This window comes from Tachypleus tridentatus, chromosome 1, assembly GCF_004210375.1.
Source record: "Tachypleus tridentatus isolate NWPU-2018 chromosome 1, ASM421037v1, whole genome shotgun sequence".
Lineage (NCBI taxonomy): Eukaryota > Metazoa > Arthropoda > Merostomata > Xiphosura > Limulidae > Tachypleus > Tachypleus tridentatus.
In genome coordinates, this window is record NC_134825.1 from 146,267,713 (window position 1) to 146,282,781 (window position 15,069).

A 15,069-nucleotide genomic window follows, 5' to 3' on the forward strand; every position below is an offset into this window, starting at 1 on the left:
CTCTATAAAAACAATGTGCACAAGTTTAACTCTGTAATGCTTTTTGTAACAAGAAAAACATCAGCTGGGAAATAGAAAGCAGCTTTAATATATTTGTTTTTGACAGAGCCATACATCTTAAATATGATCAAAACATGAATACTCAAATCTCAGTTCTTTTACCATTGATGATCTTACATTTGTAATCATCTTTCAATACATGTATATTAATCTTTCAATAAAACAAGATATAATTGAACAAAACTACATTATATTATTTTTTTGCAAATTAAAATATTTTGTTTTCAGCCCATCCCATATTTTGAAATTGAAGGATCTACATATTGTTGATAATAATCAACAAATACTCCTCTTCAATTTGAATTATTGTGAAAAACATAGGGTGCAAAAGTTATTCTCAAAAGTTTGTACTAGTAGGAAGATTATATGATCTTGTAGTAATTACAACAGAAGAATTGTAAGATAGTCAATTAGTTTTTTTAAGTCATCATCTTTCTTGATGTCAAGTGAATAATGTGTGAGAGAGTAAGGAAAGCAGGTAAAGATATGCAAGTATGTTTAAGAAAGACAGAAGCAGCTGAGGATGGGTGAAGTGTAAGAAGTTCTATAAAGCAAAACATGAAGAATGGGAGGAAGATAAAAATAAGGGCTGAATATAACAGCTTACAGTGAAGCTGAAAAAACAGCAATAAAGAGAAGATATACAAGACATGATGACAAAGAAAATGATGTGATGAAAAGTACTAAAGGTAACTCAAGTTAAAATCTGGTAATGTCAGGTAGATATATCAATAATAAAAAAAATAGTTGGATAGGAAGTCTTCAAAGTTTCAATTAAAAAAAAATATTGTTTCAGCCACTGTTCCAGTTTTTAATTATTGGTGTTTCTAGAAGAATTAAGTTTGGAAAATTACAAAAATTCATAATTATAAGACAGACACAGAGTGATAAAATATACATGTAGTTGGAGAACAAGTGGATGAGAGAGACCATTAAAAAAAGGAATTAAGAAAGATTTTGAAAACTAATGATACTGTACAAATGCAGTTAATACTTAAATGAAACACAGAAGAAGATGAAAGTTATAGAGTGATATGAATTAGGTCAATCAAACATTAATTAGTACTACCAATTATACGTCATTATTCAGAGATAAGTCCTTTTAAAGACATAAAAATCATAAGAGATAAAATGATACTCTTTTACTTACTGATATTTGCATTTCCTTCTGAGGATCCATAAAACTCTCCAACTTTTTTTATTTGAAATCTTTCAACAAAAGTTGGCCATAAAGCAGGACGGAGACCATTTCCAATAACTGTGGAAACTTTATGTTGTTTCTCTTCAGGTCTAACTGGTTGGGCCATCAAATAGCGGCAGGTTTCACCTATATACTGGGTCACCTATTTATATTTATAATACATTAATTAACTACAGCAGGGCATTTTCAAAGTAATAAAACATAAAGAAATGATTAAAATAATTCAGAAACAAAGTCTTAGTACTATATTTCTTATATTTTGTGAAAACTATACCAATTACTATTAGGCTTTGGCATTTATAAGTACATAACCTATTGAAAGTTTTCAGTCTTGTATTAATTTAGTAAATTAGTACAAATATATAGTAATATGCTGTTTTCATTTTATTTTATTGTAATCTTATACATATAGATTAACATTATTTTCTGCAAGTGTTAGAAGTTTACCCTTTTGTTTTGTTTTGTCTCCTCTTTATCAAGCCAATTTTACACATAAATACATGAAAGAAGCCATTAAATTTTGGTGTCTAGTTCAGCAAAGTTACATGCTTAATTGCTATATACCATAATTTGAATGGCCACCTACTAATCAGGTAAATTATGATTTACTCTTACTATGTTTCTCATTTCAACACAATATATTGATGCCATTACAGCTATAAATTTCTCCAAGTAAATAAATACCCAGTGTGCTTTTGTTGTGGTATTACAATCATTTTGTGCAATGAACATGTTGGTGTGGTGGGTGACATTCTGCTTAAGAGTAGAAATTGGCAAATGTATAATGAACAGAGAAGCTAAATAGTGTGAAACAGAAAGTGAAAAACTGCATTTCCAGCAAAGCTAAATGATGTAAAATGTTGAATTAGCAAATGACTTCTAGAAAAGCTGAATAACTCCTAGTATAAAGTGAACAAGTGCAACTATACAGTGCAAAATTTAAATTGAACAGTGATGTTCCTCTCAAACCTAATAATGCTAACTATAATATGAACACTGACATTTTTAACAAAGCTAAATGATGCCAAACTTAAAGTGAACAGTGACCTTCCCAACAAAACTAAATGTTGTCAACAATATAATGTGATCCTTGGTCTTCCAAATGTAAAATTAACAGTGGCCTTTCATATAAAATAAATAATGACAAAAGTAGAGTGAACTTTAGCATTCACAGGAAAGATAAGTAATGCTGTGCCTAAATGGGTAAAGTTGCCTTTTCAGTGAAGCTAAAGAGTACTAAATGTAAAGTTAATAGCAATCAAAAGGACTCCAACCATAACTGACCTGAGAAAGAAATACCAACCTAAAAAATATCAGAATCTTAGCAGAAAAATATAAATAATTTAACTTCTGCAGTTGCTCTTCTATTATGGATGATGCAAAAATCTGAATGGATACAAAATAAATGGTTTTCTCTTATTATAGAGTATATACATATATATAATCCATTACTTTCTTTGCAATATTTAATGAATACTGAGTGTTCTGTATCTAGGTGTCATTTGTAACAGTTGTGGTTGTTGTTTTCTCTCTTACATTCACTTTTATTTTACTTCTAAATAGGCTACCAATATGATTTCTGACTGTTTCATATTTTATTGAATGTTACAAAAGTGTTTGAAACTAGTGTGAGTAGTGCTGTTTAATTAAAACTGAATAAATGGCTATTATCCAGACAGAAGAATTCTTTTGTTTCATAACAGATTTACCAAATCCTGCTATGTCCTAGCACAACAGAAAAGAAACAAAACACTAATTTGGAATTAATTGTGTATAAGTGTAATTACATAGAACAAAGCAAAATAATGTTAAACCTAATGTGGCCTTCCCAGCAAAACTAAGTAGTGTCAAATGTAAATTGGATGATATAGTTTCAAGCCAAACTAAAAAGGTGAGAGCTAAATATTATAGAATGAGCAATATGGTCCCAGCAAACTCAAGTGTTATAAACTGTATAGTGGCTTTCCAAGCAAAGCTAAAGTGTCAAAAGTAAAGCAAACAGTGGTTGGTTTTCTTAGTAAAGCAAACTAATGACAATTAAAGCGAACACTGTGTTCCCAGCACAGCTAAATAACATCATGTGTAAGGAAAACGGTGACTTTTTAGCAAAATTTTATTACAGCAAAATATATAAAGTAACTAGCATTTGAAAGCATGCCAATCATAACTGATATAATATAGAAATGCCAGATATTTGAAAGATAATATTTTAGTATGTACACACCATGTAAATTACTGAAACTTACTGTTGCATTGAACTTGATGCAATCTTCCCAGAACTTGGAGGCAGAAAACTTTTTACGAAGTGCAAGGGTGTCTCCATGTACAACAGCCTGACATGCAAATGTAATACCAGCAGCAGAATGGTACAGTGGGAGGCTTGTATAGTAAATTTCATCATCTGGCATATTCAGCATGAAACGAATGGCTGTTCCAAGCCAAACGTACCTGCATTACAAATATAATTAAATATTCTAATTATAAACATCATAGTTTCAGCATTTACAACAATAAAAAAATAAACAATAAACAATAACTGTCATACTGAAGAACAATATTCAGTGAATTTGTTAATATTTTTTGACACTGTTTCATAAAGTTGTTGAATTTGTTAATATTTTTTGACACTGTTTCATAAAGTTGTTTTGGTGAACAAGTTGCTCATCATCCAAAGAACACAAACAGTGAAATGTAGAAAACTTCTACTTAAATTGGTTTTTACCTTGCATGTATAATGGGTTGAAAGCATCGAATAACTTGTTCAAGTTTAACAGAATAATGTAAAAGAACTATGTTGACTTATATAGAGAAGTTTAATTTTAATTTGTTTTTCACTTTTTAAGTTTACCTTGCTTTAAACGTAATGTAAACTTTATTATTCTAATAAAGTGACTTATTTTTATCAAAATGTCAGATGTACAGAAAATATACGTAAGCAAGCATACTGCTAAATCTGACATCACTGGAAGAATATGTTTATACAACATACACATAAATATACTCAAAAAAATTCATGGTACACTATTTCTGGGATTTACATTAATAACTTCAAGATGAAATATACTTCTCTTATATAACTTCTCTATTATGAAAGTTATTCTTCCTTTTATTCAAGAAAAAGAAAACTCTCTACTAAAAAGAAAAATTGCTTTTGTAATACTAAACATTTTTCTAACATTTTATGGATCCTGATTGCTATTTCTAAACCAAAATGGTTTTCTCTTTTGAAATCATATCTATAAAACTTGATTTAGAAAAATTTAAAATTTCTACATCATGCACTTATCTATGGATCAAATTATCCACATGTATTGCCAAATCAAAATCATTATTTCCAAGCTTGTACTAGTTTTATAAGGTAATAAAGTGATTATTAGAATAGAGAGATGCATTTCTTATAAAGTAATTAAATAACATCATAAGGTACTAAATCATTATATAACTGCACACTTTGCTATATGAATAAGTACACAACTCACCTGTTATGCTTAATAATAGCTGCTTTTGGTAATCCAGTTGTTCCTGATGTATATATATACAATAAGCAGTCTAGATGTCAAGTTTAGGGGAAAAAAAGGAATATCTTAAGCATTAAGTGATATACAATACTAATTTTAAGTATCATGTTACAAACAACAAGATAGACTAGTACATGAATCTAATTTTTCAAGATTGTAAAAACATGGTTGCTCAGAAAATACTAAATAAAAATGTTTATTTCTAGGTATTTGTAAATAAATGTAATAGAAAAAACCTCAGGTGTAAAAAAAAAAAAAGTGTAGCCAAAAAAGATTGAGCATACGACCTAAAGGAATGAAATCAAAATTGACATCCAAACTGGTAGCTACACTTATAGCATTGATAATGATTTTACAACCAATACTCATTCAGTAGTTAGTCAGGTCACAAGTTTTGTTCGACTTGGGGCACAAAGATGGGTAAAACAAAATATGAACTTTAGCTTATTGATGCTATAAATGTAGCTACCAGTTTGACCTCCAATTTTGATTTCATTCCTTCAAGTCAAATGTTCCATCATTTATTGGAAGCACCTTTCATTTTCACACTTATGGTGTTTTTGATTAGATATCATGACTTTTTGTCAATACATACCAACAAATCACAGCAAGTAAAAAAGTGACACTTGAAAGTAACCAACATTAGCTTTAGGATCAAAACTCTGTTATTCAAAACAGGCCTATATTTTACAGAACCAACTAGTTTCTTTAGAATACATGGTGGTAGGTTTCCTTCTTTCAAACACTGCTAATAACTTCCTTTATAGTAAGACCATGGTTTCTTGTCACCATCTGCATGCACTCAGTACAGCTATATCAATCACAATTATTTACCTTAATTGATTAAACTAAAATCACGTGAAGCTAAATGCTCTGTAATAAAATATAATAAAATTTACCAAATTTGTTCATAAAACTTGGCAATGAATAATAGTTGTCTGCACATATGATTCTTTTGAATACTTGAGCTAGAAACTGATAATCTAGTTTGCTTGGCCTTATGAATACTTATGTATCTGCATGTCTTTTCACCTTATAGTTTTGCTGCTCTGAATCAGCTATCCAAAAAACTAAAAACTGTCCACTTTTACTCTTAGGTGAAAAATCTTAAACCACTAGCTCATGTGACATTTTGCATAGGCATGCAGAAACACTTTTGGTTGAATTTGAGTAGTTTTTTTTGTTGAATAACTTTGCACATGTCGCTTATACTTACACTAAATGAAACTCCTAACTGTTGGTTGAAAAATTCTATAAGTTTACCAAATTTGACAAAAAATCCATAAAAGTTAAATATGTTTTTATATCAAATCAAGCCTCTATACATTTGGTGCAAAGAAAAAAAAGAAAAAAGAGGAAGAAACTTAATCAAACTTGGAAATGTTGTATCTCAAATCTTTCTTAATAGATTGCTTTGAAATTTGGTATGTAAAATAAGAGTCTATTAAAGCATATCCACCACAAATATGTGGTAGATTAGATCACCACCATCTGAGACACAGAAGGTGGAAAATAATTGTGTCCTGCAGCAGCTTGTTTAGGTTGCATGGTACAATGCCATACATCTTGATTTTTAGCTACTCAAGTTCAAAAATAACTTACCATTGAAACTAAATTGATTCATTGCTGCAGGTGGGTGAGGAAGACATTGTTGTAATAAGCTATTGAGTGAGGATGGAGAAAAATCTTCAGTACCCTCTTCATAGCAGTAATATTTCATTTTGTTACCATTTTGATCTAATGATGCTTGAATGGCTTCTATGGCTAAAAACAATGCAATATAAATCTAAAGCGAAATTAAAAGTAAATAACAAATATCCTGTCTAAAGAATTCTTTAGAAGTCATTTAAAAATTAACAAAATAAAGTAAAAAATTTTAGTGCAAGAAACATTATGGCCATCATGATAGAGTACATGATTTTCACTAAAACGTAATTTTTTTTGTTGCTGACATTTTTTCAAATGAAATTATAAACAGGTTTCACTCATTTGTTTCTCTGATCATTACTGATGTCACTTGTAAGTGAACTGGTACTTGTTAAAATGAAAATACCTTTTGTTATGAAGTTAATACAGCATTTCTTAAGTAAGTTCTAAATAACTTTTGTAAATATTTTACAATTCCAAACATATGAATTTTAAATAGATTTGACTTAATATTGAAAATTGCCAACCATGCTTTTATCATAAGATATGTGATATACTAATTAGGTAATTTAAATAATTACCTGACTTATGATTGTTCTTCAAATAGTTAAAGTGTAAGGCATTTTCTGCTAATTATACATACTTATTTGAAATTCAATCACAATTTAAATTGCATAATATAAAATGCAAAATATCAATAGTTATTTCACTCAATGGAAAAAGTGAATGCATGCTTTCATACCAATTGTAATTTTTGTTTTGCTAGGATAGGAAATTATTTATTCAAAATACAGGAATGGGGGGATACCTTTTGGTTAATTTCTTTCTTATAACATTTAAAATATTTTAAATGAGATCAGATGATTTAATATACTGATTTTTAATGAAAGATAAAGTTCTGTTATGTTTTTATGTTAGAAAACTGATTTACTACAAATGTAAAGGTGTTCAATACTATATTTCTACTTTCTACTTCTTCTATTCATTTTAAAATGACAGACATTTGTAGTAGCTTAGTAAACTGACAGTTTAATATATACATTTGCATCTTTGAGTTAAAAAAAAATATAGCTTGTTTAAACATCCATCACATAAGCCAGCCCACCATCACTTAATACTCAGCCTAGTACAGCCAACTAGGGAAGTGAAACGGGTCATTTTGGAAAACAGTCATTTCCATAGATCTTGATTAATGAAGCTCAGCATGACTTCTAAAATGATTAAAAAATTAAATATTAATCAAAATATGAAATGATGAAATCTATATGGTAGTAATACAGTGAGCATTATACCATCCTTTTAATATTTACTATTTAGTGTAGAAATTACATTTTAAATTTGAGAATCACTAATAAAATCACCACATAATGTATCTGCTTCAACTTTAACACTGCATTTTCAGGCTTCACAATGTTGTTACTTTCAGAAAATATTGAAATTAATGATTTCTTATACATGTTTTCAGTTCTCCTTTCTTAAGATAATAACACTATTATACCTATTTTTTATGTTTTGTTGTCAATGCAGCAATCAGTTGGCAAATCTCCAATTTAGCTGGTATGTCAAATCAATTTTGATATCTTCAACCAAATTCTTTCCTCATCTGACCTGGGTCCACTGTTTAGCTTATCTGCCACACTTAAACTGTCACATTCACTATCATGCCAAGAACATTTCCAGCATGTTTTATTGCAATGTTCATTTTATAAGTTAACTTCTCTGTGTTGGCTCTCGTGGTCTGGGGTCAGGTCAAGAGCCTGGTCTAGCAATCTAGACCTCTAAAATAGTGCCAAATGTCTTTGTTTTGTCTTACAAAACATCTCAAAATTTTCCAAAATGACTCATTGTTTTTAGATCTACAACAAGATTCCAAACTGGCTTGTGTGGCAAGTGTTAAAATACAGACTGTACAGGAATACATTTGTATTATTGTATAAGTTAAAAAAACACAATAATGGAATGAAAAAAGTAAACAAGTAAGATACAAAATAATGCTGTTACATAAAACAACAATCACAGAATCTTCACTGATGATAACACGACAAAGACTATTTATGTTTCTGTTTTAAAAACCTAAAATTAACAGTTTTTCACTACAAGTTCTCATTTTGCTGACTTCTACAATTTATTTCTTTGTAAATGAAGATACAGTTGTTGAAGAAAAACATTCACATTAAACACAGAACAATAGAAATATCTCTGGTAAAAATCTATTGGGATAAGTCAACAATTCTGTTTTATCAAAAATTCCTATAGGCACATATCAAGGGTCAATATTACTGATAATTTAAGGGGAAAATATCTTTCAACTTTGTTCAAAATAATTCCATGCAACCAAGTCACATGCACACAAGTATTAGCTTGAGCCTATGTGACTGCCCAGTATAGAAAGATAAAATGTGTAGCCATTAACTTGCCATATGCAAATATCCTAGTGATGGATTAAAGAAAGTTATAGTAAACAAGGATATGAACTAAATTTGAAAAAGAAATACTAAAATTTTCAAATAATTAGCTGAATAAAATGATTGAGGAAGGTTTGTGAGTATAGTAGTTTTCAACCAATACAGTAACAAAGAAGGATGCAAAACATCAAAAGAACTAGTGATGGTATCAGTTCTACAAATTAAATCAGATTAGCCAGATTTCAAGGACTAAATCATGCATGACACTTTTGTGAAAATATTACAAACCTACCATCTTCAAGTGCTCTTCCAAAGATAATGGCTTTTGATTTAACAATTGTGATAGAATGCACTAATGTTTTCATTCGCAGATTGGTGTTAATGAGAGCAGTAACAATTCCAATCTTGGACAAGCCTAACCAGAAAGCCACATATTCTGGTTTGTTTTCCATGAATAAAGCTATTTCATCACCAGGTTTGAATCCCTGTTCTGCAAAGAAATTGGCTACTCTGTTTGAGAAATCTTCAACCTGTAAAAACAATTTTAATAGAATTATGAACAATTATAAACGAATGTATTTGTTAAACAAGTTACAGAGACACAACTCTAATTTTCTTATTTTATCAAGAATATGTTAAAGTATTTGTTAAGCCTAAAATTGCTTTTATCTAGCATAACACAGTAAATATATATGGAATAACATGTTTGACAAAGCAGTTGCAATAAAGCATCATTTGTTTTAAGTGATTTGTAAAACATAATTTTAAAAAAGAACTGCTTGGCCAGAATGAAACAGCATTCACTTTATTAGCAAATACTATTATACAACTAAATTAAAAAAAAAAAAAAGTTTCACTGAATAAATGTTCAAAACTTGTTGAGCCAGTCATTTCAGTTCTAGAAATGTTCAACAGCACTAGAATAACCAATCACAGCAAATTCCAATAGCATGCAAGTTTTACAGACATGCTATTCTCTCAACAGTACCTGCTACTGTTAACTCAGTACAGCACAGGCAGCCTATTGTGTAGCTGTGCAATAAATCAAAGAAAGTCATACAAATCCTTGAAAGAAAAATGAAAACGTTACATTATTATAAACATACAGTATTTTTTTTTTTACTTACTGCATATATAATGCAGAAGCAATTACATAATATAAGCTATTAAGTTTTTTTTTCTGAATTTATATCTGGATATAATACTCATTTTACAAGAAACTATTTTCTTTTCTAAAATTTCAGAATGAATTACATAAATATTTAATATTACATTTGAAAAAAATCTTCAACCTAAGTCAATATTACTACTATAGCACAAAATTTATACTTATTAAAAGAAATGTTAGAGTGATTGGGGTTATATAGATAAATGTTACTGTAAACACAGTCACAAATAATATTTATTTTGCTGAGGTTTCTAAGATAGCTCTGAGTTTTCCCTTCAAGTTGCAAGAAATGGGTTAATGTTTCTTTGTTTATAAGTCTGAACTTATTGAAGTCATTAAGAATGTCAAATATTTTCTTAACATAATTAGCTTTGTTGAGGATAAGAACTCTGTTTCTTTTGTCTGATTGGGTGATGATGATGTTTTTGTTTTGTTTTGGGGAGAGAATTATTAGTTTACAAGGCTGTTACTGTGTAACAAAGTAAGAAACTTTACTAGTACAGGTATTAAATATTCAACACACAAAATAACTGAAAGATGCTGAGGAAGTGTATTCAACAGATTTCAATACCTCAACATTTAAATGCTATTCAAAAGTTTAGCTACATGTGAAGTAGCTAGAGATGTGTTTTTGTGTGTGCAGAACTTGGCAAGTTAAATTTATCATTACATATAATTATATCAGTATGTACTTAGTGAGGCAGAACCCTCTAAATGGATAATCCTTAATGTCAAGCAGTCACTATTCTATGTTAATTCAGTTTGTAACTTTGTATATGTATATTTGTCCAGTTAATCTTCCCATAGTTCTGGACCTAATACTGTCAAATTTGGTAAGTGGATTTAGGGTGGTCTGGGGGTGTTCTCTTCTAAATGATGTAGTAGTCAGCATATAATGGGGGAAGGGGTAACATGCTTCTAGAAGAACATGAAGGCACTTTGGGATCTATAAGTAGGTTTACAGGATTGCTAAATCTGAATTATAAATCATATTTTATGTTACTGGGCTGCTCAGATCCCAGGAGAGCCACATCTGAAGCTATTTTCATACTCCTGCTGTAAGGTAGCAAGACTAAACTTTTTTCCTTCCTAAAATTTCAGAATAAGTTAAGTGAATGCTGTATGTTATTTCTGAAAAATCACAAATCTAAGTTAATAGTACTACTCTTCTGTAGCATAAAATGTATTCCCATTGAAACAAATATAATGTAGCAGGACCCCACACTTGGCACACAAGCTCAGGTACCAGGGGTATACGACGACAATTGAGGTAGCTATAGAAGTTATTGGGGATAATGAAGGAGCTTAACTGGTTGATGTTTTGACCAGAATAACAGTCCTTGGACAGGTAAAACAATTGGCACCTGCCCTGTGAAAGTGGGTTTTCTCGGGGCACTCCCATTTCTTCTCACATCCAAATCTCAGACATTGGATCTTTAGACCCTAGCCAAGGCAATATCCTTGCCTAGCCCTGAATCATGCCATTTGAGTTGATGTTTCGTTTTGTCTCATCTGCTGTTCAGACTACGGGCTCCGGCTTGGCCTACTTCCCTTGTAAAACCTTTGTCTCACTCTCCATTCTCACCCATCTCACCTCACTTCATCACCTTAAACAAGTCAAATAAAAAATACAGGAAAACTCCCACGTAAAAGCAAATAATTTTCCATGAGCAAGGACGAAGAGGAACTACAATGTTCCTGAGCACCCCTGTTGGAGAGAGAATTTATCAGATTTCTCTCCCTCTAAACTAAACCTCTGCCAAGTTTGTTTCATTTTGAAGGAGCTTAATCAGTACTTTAGGGTTTTGAATCCTGCAGCAAAGCATGGGTATTTCATGTTAGTGTTTTCAACATATATGTTGCTGTAAAAGCAGTTTTATCTACATGGATATGAGCAAAAGCATAATGAGCAATTGTTTATTTATTTATTCCAGGTCTCCACCTTTTTATTCTATTACAACATCCTTGTAGCATGGGATACTTACTGCACATGCATACCAGAGTAGGTCTCACAGACCAGGCAGCAGCTGAAACAACATTTTGTTGCAGTAACTGTTGAGCTTTTTAAACTTTAACTTGCACTTTAAAAATTAGATCTAGGTCTTTATGAATCAGAATAACAATGCATAATAAATTACATGTGTAATCTGCAAGTGTACATGCTTTTGCTTGATTATAGCTATTGTGAGTATATATGTTAATTGAACACCTACCTATCTTTTGTGAACCATAAAAAAGTGCTTTCAATGAGTAGTGTAAAATTTGGACAGATTTCAATCTCAGAATACATATTTTTCAAAATTTTCCTAAGGAAGGCAGCATGTCTCCAAATCTTTGTGATGGAATGTTTTTCTGATTACCTGACTAATCCAAAATTACTTTCCACACTCCTGTTGTATATTGTGCATGACATATTTTTACTATTGTATACTCTTCTTTGCTTTCATTGAGAAGTTCTTATTAATAATATAATAATAATTATCGACAGGTTCATTGAGATCGTTCTAATTATCCTCACGTTTTAATGTTAAATTAAACATTTACAGCATTAATATTAATTTCGATAATAAAATTTGCTTTAAAATTTAACTAAAAGTGTGCGACGTGATGTTCATGGACAGACCGTTCTGAAAGATATGCTAAATAACTTTTTCTCCCCTAATTCCCCTCATATTCTAGTTGCTACAACGACCTCGCATCCATTGTTAAAGTAGTACATACACATATGAATTATGTATAGTTGGTAAAGGTAGCTCGCCTTATAAAATAAAAATGGGGACGACTGGTAATTTGCTTTCAGGAATGATATCCATTTTTATTTGAAGTTTCATTTCAAAACATTTCAGTTCAGGAGCGTTGAAACAAAATTAAACGTATGTTATTATTTTCAAAAGCAAAACAATAAAACATGTACACAAGAAGCAAGAATTTTATCATTTTTCTTTAAATATGTTTTCAATAATGAAAACCAGCAACTACAGCAAAAGTATTGCAGTTCCAAAAACAAGACATCGGGGTGGTTCCCATTATTACTTTAAACTTTGAAATACTAACCTCTTGGAATGTCCACACTTGGTCTTCATACAAGAAACAGGGCTTCTGAGGATGTTTTTGAACCTGAAGTTGGAACAATCTCGGGACGGTGAGTTTTTTTCGTTTACATTTGTTCAGAAGTTTCCTACATCGCAAATACCGATAAAGGGCCCTAGAAAAATAAATGATTAAAGCTTAGAGCTTTCAAAACTATGTATATAGAAAACTTAACTCTAGTAATAGCTGTGCCCAAGTAAAATGTTGACGTATTTTTCATGCAAAGCGAGATAACAGGGTATTTGCATGTTGTCCACTGCAGGGTGTCAAACCTCAGGATTTTTGTGTTACTAGTAGTGTAAGCTTACCGTCAACCCGGGGTGTGTGTGATAGAGGAACGTAAGAGCAATATAACACTTCCCATTCACACAACATGTACAGGCTCTGTTCCTAACAAATACAGCTATCAGACTTTATCTTCATATTAAGTTTTTTTTTGGTTTTTTTTTACTAGTTATTATGTTAGTGATATACTGTCTATGAACATCAGTTATAACGTTCACTTGCCACGCATCCTTTGGGCCTTTCTGAAGATATCAAATACGACAAAATTAAACTCTGAAACCTGAATGTTTAAAATTAAACAAAGTGATACATTACCATTGTAAACTCCTAAATAAGTGGCAAAACATGAAAAGTGTATGCTATTTCTACACTTTAACCATTAATGTTAGGCCCACATAATATCAAAGATAATACCTAACTCAAATTTCTCTTTTTCACCATTTAGTGAAATTATTATTGTTAGTTTTTACTTCTGGTGACCCGACAGCGACAAATGATAATTATATTCTATTGAAGCACCATTCAGACAAAGTATAACTTGAAAAATACTCTTCTCTTTAATAGAAAACACTTCATATTTGAGCCCAAATTTTTTTGAAAAAATTGCGCACGATACGCGAGTATTTAGGTAACTCTTCTCACCATGCACCCTAAAATAATAATCCAATGGGTGCATAGTTCCAATCATCATGCTCTACCAAATGACATTCCGCCGACTGTAACCTATAATTGTTTAAGAACCTTTTTATTCCACTCTTTATTACTTTATCCCAAAATACACAAATGTATTTAGCAGTTCTATTAAAAAACAGTAACGTTATGCAATATGTCATAATGCTAATAAATGTTTCTTTTGTTTGTTAGTTTATTTCAGATGGATAAGACAAAAAAGTGTTATTTCCAGCGTAAGAAATTAATTGTATATAGAGAGACCAACTGTACTTAACAGATACATAAATGTATAGAGAGATATAAATTAATCGAATTTGTTGCTCTCGAAAATGATAAATATAGTTTATTCCGTAAAGCTCATTCAGACTTTTATGACGTCACCACATTTCTGGTACTAGTAGTAGTGTTTGCTGAGGTAGAACAACTCCATAAAGAGCTTCATAGTTTGGACTTTGAACTGAAACATGTGATTTGGGGCATGTCATATTTTTTGCCTTTTTTTTTTTAGTAATATAAAACACTTATAATTTTTGGGTTTTTTTAGTTACGTTCTGCAATAGCGACAACGCACAGTTCAAAAAGTCGTTAAAAGTACCTTGTTTTACTTGCTTTTTTTCACTCTTAAGCTTGTAATGCTTATTTTGCCTGACAGAATATTGCAATAACAAATAAGATTTGAATTAAAAAGGATTGACAGCAAAATATCTTTTTTATTGGCAGTGTAAAACGTTGACTAGATGTGACAACAGACCACTGTTGGAGAAGATTAAAGGCCATGAAATAACAACGTTAACTTGACAAAGATAGCGCGTTTCTCTGTTGAATTTTGCACGCCTTTTTTTTTTCCTGCCAGTTCTACTTAATTTTCACCGTTATTTCCATGGCAGTTTGACGGATTTACTGTTGTACACTTATTTTAATGCCTACGCTTGTTTCTGTGTAGTTTTCATTTTTGTATGTGACGTATATTCTTGAATGTATTACGCAAGTCTTGCCTGTTCTGGGTTTGGTTTGTTTGGAATT

General features: G+C 30.8%; 1 protein-coding gene across 1 annotated transcript in view; it reads right to left on the reverse strand.

Annotated features, from left to right (window-relative positions):
* The window catches only part of LOC143226242 (long-chain fatty acid transport protein 4-like), a 71,270-nt gene that overhangs the window by 17,190 nt on the left and 39,011 nt on the right, over positions 1–15,069 (reverse strand). Inside the window, exons 2-7 of the mRNA XM_076457008.1 lie at positions 13,054–13,204; positions 9,124–9,361; positions 6,382–6,543; positions 4,741–4,810; positions 3,508–3,709; positions 1,211–1,403 (exon numbers count right to left, since the gene is read on the reverse strand). Coding sequence (XP_076313123.1) covers positions 1,211–1,403; positions 3,508–3,709; positions 4,741–4,810; positions 6,382–6,543; positions 9,124–9,361; positions 13,054–13,204 — 1,016 coding nt within the window. The remainder of the gene's footprint in view (positions 1–1,210; positions 1,404–3,507; positions 3,710–4,740; positions 4,811–6,381; positions 6,544–9,123; positions 9,362–13,053; positions 13,205–15,069) is intronic.